At 45.8% G+C, this 5,249-nt stretch overlaps 1 protein-coding gene across 1 annotated transcript; it reads right to left on the bottom strand.

Moving 5' to 3' along the window:
* Positions 1-369: 369 nt before the first annotated feature.
* Positions 370-4,145, bottom strand: LOC307252390 (keratin, type I cytoskeletal 19-like). Its single transcript, XM_080030048.1, has 8 exons — positions 3,566-4,145; positions 3,080-3,162; positions 2,825-2,981; positions 2,521-2,682; positions 2,223-2,348; positions 936-1,156; positions 779-792; positions 370-663 (listed from the first exon to the last, which is right to left on the bottom strand). Exons 1-8 carry the CDS (start codon positions 4,046-4,048, stop codon positions 614-616), a joined length of 1,296 nt encoding a protein of 431 aa, XP_079886174.1. The 5' UTR covers positions 4,049-4,145; the 3' UTR covers positions 370-613.
* Between the last annotated feature and the right edge of the window lie 1,104 nt (positions 4,146-5,249).

The following is a 5,249-nucleotide window of genomic DNA, read 5'->3' as shown; positions in this document are numbered from 1 at the left end:
TTAAAAAAAAAAAATGAAAAACCTCTTTGGAAAACTTAAGGGTCATTCACTCTATTTGGTCACATAACTTTCACTTTTCTGAAAGTTTATTGCTGTGTTTGAGTTCTGAGAGCACAGCTTTCAGAGCTGTTTTTTTTTTCTTTCTTTCTCTAAATCCTAATGCTTTCCACACTGGAGCTGGTAACCATTGTACACCCTTTCCTGACAACAGCCCGGTTACGTAACGCAGATTTCCGCAACCCCCACATCCCACCTCCCAAAAACCCAATGCAGTTGCTATGACGACTGCATAAACAGAGCAATGTTGTTGAAAAAGATGTTGGCTCTCCATTTCTCTAAAAGACCAGGGAAGCCACAAAACAGCACAACTTGTTTTCACCAGCAGTTTATTTTTTTTCAGACAGGTCAAACACACATAAACACACATGAGTCAGGCATTTCTTCTCATTTTGCAAATCTTTGTATAATCTTGAACACGGGCTTCACTTTTAGGATGTCTTTTCTCAGTACAGTTTCGCTCGTCTCATGTAACAGCTTTTAGTAGTCAGAGAATGTGTGTGTGTGTTTTTGTGTGCGTGTGTCTGAGAACAGCTTGTCCTGCCAGTTGGACCTCCTAGCTGGAAGAGCGCACAGTCGTGGTTGTGACTGTGGTCTTTGAGCCCCCTGTTAAAAAGAAGGGGGGATAAAAAAAAAAATCATGATGGCAGTGCTTCAAGGTTTTATTAACGATTACTGCACTGTTGTTATGTAATGGCCCGCTAGCACGGACGTCTCTTACCTGATACATGGGGTCTGGAATAAGGGAGAGGGGAGAGAAAAGTAGAGGAAAAACAGTGAGTAGAGTGGACGTGTCAATAGTTTTCTAAATAAATGAGTGAATTTTTTTATGTAAATGGCCTCATCATTTTATGTAAATGGCCTATCATTGTGCCTACCTGGACTCCTCTGTTTCCAGCAGGCTCCTGTATGTTGCGATCTCTGACTCCAGCCTGGACTTGATGTCCAGCAGCATTCTGTAGTCGTTGCCCTGCTGATCGATGCTTGAGCGCACGTTGCCTAGTTCTGCCTCCAACATGTTGATTGTGTCCTGGTAGCCCGAGAGCATGGAGCTGTAACGACCCTCCGTCTCTGCCAGTGTGTTCTCCAGAGCCCCTTTCTGTGAGGGAGTGGAAAGGGGAAAAGGAGCTGAATCTATGCACACTCCAAGTTGTGACACATACAGTTAGTTGTTAAAGCACCTGTAAACCCAAATCTACAAAATCCTTCTAACTATGTCATTTGGGGAGTTAGTTGCATGATTGTAGGCATCTGGAAAGAGTTATATACTGTATATTTATCAATCCAAATGAAAGATATTGTCTTTTAAGTTTGATCAACTTTACAGAAATTTGGCTTAGATGAGGCGGGCTAGTTCAATAGGTATTTTGAACCAATCTCGGCAGTTCTCTGCTTGAACGTTCTACACAAACAATGACTGTTGCCATGCATGGAGTCCGTTTGATCAGCCACACCCACACAGTCCGGTCAAACAGTAAAAATGCCTTTTTTTAACTAAGTTTTATAATATTTATGAACTTTGGTTTTCAATCAGATGTTGATTATTTACTATTCAGACTAGGTTTCCATAGTCGTTAATACTTAGGATATGGTATAGGATGAAGTATGTAACCACCAACCACACCCTGGATTGTAGATGTCTGACACAAAAGCATGTCTGTGATTGTATAGCATTATGAAGGAGTATTTATCAGAGGCGTATTAGGTTTTGAATGCCTGTGTCTTAACTGCTCCTCCATTGTTAGACATTCGCAGTGTGCTGTTCTTGCACCGAGTATTAAAAGATTTACTCCAGCTGGCCACAGACATCCCGTGGGAGTACTACTTTTTGGTCATCCAGCTCAACATTCCTTTAGCTTTCTTCAAGCTCTTTTATGTCTTCCAGAGTTTGTGCAGATGTCTGTGAAATGTTTCCCTCTGCAAGAGAGCCCTTCCCTCCCTTCTCAACGGCTCCAGTCCCTCTCATCTTTTCTCTCCCTCCCTTCATTCTTTCGATAAAGACTCCTTCTCTTACTCTCCCTTGTGCTCTCTAACCCTCTATCACTGTCTCTTTCTTCTTTTCCACCCTGATAAGAAAGCGATCCGGGAATTGTGCTCATATAAGGCGAGGTCAGTGAGATGTGAATAGATGGTTTGGGTTCAGGGTGTTTTTTGTTTTTTCTCACCATGCTGAGCTGAGATTGCAGCTCAATCTCCAGGCCCTGCAGTGTGCGCCGCAGGTCGTTGACTTCTGTCTTGGTCGTCTGGATGGTCTCTGTGCTGATGGCCACCTCCTTGGTCAGGGCTGCCGACTAGAGCGAGAAACAAAGGATGAAGTTGTGAAGAAGAACTCTCTGTAACTACTTGTCTAAATTTCACCGAAGATTATGCTAAATTACAGGGTAGACTCTCACAAGCGAGTAAACCCCGGTAATTTGCAAGGTGTGGGGTATGATGCTTTTGCTTATGGGAAAATCTTCTCACCTTATCATTAAACCAGGCCTCCTGGTCGCGACGATGTTTGTCAGTGATGGCTTCGTACTGGGAGCGGACCTCATCCAGGACTCTGTTGAGGTCTTGAGTGGGTGCTGCATCTACTTCCACGTTGACTGTGCCAGTAAGCTGAGAGCGCATTGCTGCCAGCTCCTAATCGACCAATGGGAAAGAGAAATCGACATTAAGACATCTATTTGCAGAGTTTCCAATTGTTCTGCAGGTGTGATAAAGCAGGTTTCTCATTGTCATAGGGAGCAGTAAGCATGACAGCTACAGGATGTGTATTGGTCACCTCTAAGTGATTCTTCCTGAGGTAAGCCAGCTCATCCTGCAGACCCTCGATCTGCATCTCCAGGTCAGCCTTGGTCAGAGTGGTCTGGTCCAGGAGGCGGCGCAGGTTGGCGATGTCAGCCTCAACCGACTGGCGCATCATCAGCTCATGCTCGAATCTAAAGAGTTTGGAGATCAGAGACCACTGGTGTGAGACAACTCTAACCATTCAGCCCTGTTGTTTGACAATGACAAGACAAAGATTTGATGTACTCACTTGGTTCTGAAGTCATCAGCAGCCAGTTTGGAGTTGTCGATCTGGAGCAGGATGTTCGCGTTGCCGATGGTGGCGCCGGCAATCTTTTGAGAAGAACAACAGCGAGAGCAGGTCTTAATTCCACAGTAAATTGTGCAGTTACTTACAGTACCAAAGACTAGGTCTGGATTTTGAAGTGTTGCCAGAACGACACACTAACATATCAGTTAACTTCCCATGCAATAATACTCAACTTCATCATGCAAGGAAGTCCCACAGCTACAACTCTGAATTAGTTTCCTCTATGCACGTGACAACCCCTTATTGTTTAGCTTTTACAAATCATATGACAAATTAAATTGCCCAGCAAAAAAAAAGGATTCAGGAGCACAACGGGTGATTCAAACTCTAGTTATGAGTTTTACCTTTGGTAATCATTAATCTTTAGCAAAGCAAACGTGACTGTGTCTGGTGGTTAAACTGTGGAGGATCAGGCTAACACTGTACCTTGTCCTTCAGGTCATTGATGATGGCCCAGTATTTGCTGTAGTCCCTCTCTGCTGCTGGGCCCTTCTGCTCGTAGTACTCTTTGATCTGAATCTCCAGCTTGGAGTTGGCCGTCTCCAGAGAGCGCACCTTGTCCAGGTAGGTGGCCAGACGGTCGTTCAGGTTCTGCATGGTGGCCTTCTCGTTCAGGTGGACGGAGCTTTGGTCCACGGCGCTGGACAGGTCAAAACCACCGCCCATGCCGTAACCACCACCGCTGCTGAAACCACCGCCATAACCCATGCCTCCTCCCATGCCTCCTCCCATGCCACCTCCATACCCAGAGGAGACGGTGCGCACGCTGGTAGAGGCGATGCGGGGGCCACTTCGGTAGTTGAGTCCCGACACACTGTGAGCCTTGTGGGGAGCAGCACTTGATGTGTAGCTGCGGCTCTGTCTGGTGACCATGGAAGGGCCACCGGAGATGCTCTGGCTGTAAAACATGATGCCTGACCGTCAAGAGGGGACACGAGGAGAGAGGACCGGTATGCAGCTGTAGAGTAGACTTTAGCTGGACTGTGGAGATTGATAGAGAGGGGCAGGCTCTTGATATAGTGCTGGACCAAGGGCGGGCCTGGCTGGGAGGAGGGGGAGCTGAGAGGGAAGGAGGGAGTTTTTCCCTTTACAGTTCCGCCACTGGCTTGGCAAAACCTCCATTTGTTTTCCTTCAAGGACCAGGGTTCGGTTTGTTTCCACTCCTGTGAGGAAAATGTTATGGAATGTGTGTGTGTGTGTGTGTGACGTGTGTGTGTGTGTGTGTGTGTGTGTGTGTGTGTGTGTGTGTGTGTGTGTGTGTGTGTTTGTGTGTGTGTGTGTGTGTGTGTGTGTGTGTGTGTGTGTGTGTGTGTGTGTGTGTGTGTGAGGGTTCTGTTTGTCAGTAAGGATCTCTCTGAGTGTCTGTGCATTTGTTTGCATATGTGTTATACACATGTGCTTATGCGGCTACATGTGTGATTTCTGTAAGCTTTTCACAAATAACTGAAGGTCTAGTCTTTATCTAACCAGACATTTGGTAGCCTAATGCAAATAGAAAAGGCATAGTAGAGTTATCGTGTCCGGCCATTAATCAATATTCACAATGGGCACTTTGCAGAGTATGTTCTTGATATTAATAAAGTTGGTGCATGTAAATCCTTGTGATCTGCATAAAGACTTTGAGCCCTACAAACCAGCAGTGTTTTCCATAATTTCATTTAAACCCATGAAAGGGAACTTGTCAGACCCCATTGTCCACCATATCGCACACGACATCCCCCTCCTAAGTCCTGTATCCTGTGTGTGTGTGTGTGTGTGTGTGTGTGTGTGTGTGTGTGTGTGTGTGTGTGTGTGTGTGTGTGTGTTTGTGTGTTTGTTTTGGTTGGTTTTGGCCTGTGTCAGGGACGGGACAGAGTGCCTCAAGGGAGCCGGTATGTTTTCTGTGTTCATGTAGGCAGGCAAAAGTGTGGGTTGTGTGTTTCGGCTCCTTTGTCTGTCCCTTATCTCAGTGTTGGGCTCTGGCCAACTTCCTTGCTCTTTTAGCTTGACATTTGCTGTCAGCTGGGGGGAGCTGAGGGAGGCAAATAGGAGTCAAGAGGGAGAAGTGAGTCATTCTTATTATGTACTGTGCAAGTACTTAATTGCATTACATTATGATACATCTAAACCA

This window comes from Ammodytes marinus (assembly GCF_949987685.1).
Source record: "Ammodytes marinus genome assembly, chromosome: 6".
Classification (NCBI taxonomy): domain Eukaryota; kingdom Metazoa; phylum Chordata; class Actinopteri; order Uranoscopiformes; family Ammodytidae; genus Ammodytes; species Ammodytes marinus.
Note: the sequence above shows the minus strand (reverse complement) of the source record. Positions and strands in the feature narration are given on the sequence as shown.

Bases quoted from the DNA above. Each gene is read 5' to 3' on its own strand.
- LOC307252390 (XM_080030048.1), bottom strand. From the start codon at position 4,048: ATGTTTTACAGCCAGAGCATCTCCGGTGGCCCTTCCATGGTCACCAGA. The intron at 3,163-3,565 runs GTACAGTGTTAG...TCTTCTCAAAAG, and splicing joins TCAATGACCTGAAGGACAAG to ATTGCCGGCGCCACCATCGG. The intron at 2,982-3,079 runs GTGAGTACATCA...CAAACTCTTTAG, and splicing joins GCTGATGACTTCAGAACCAA to ATTCGAGCATGAGCTGATGA.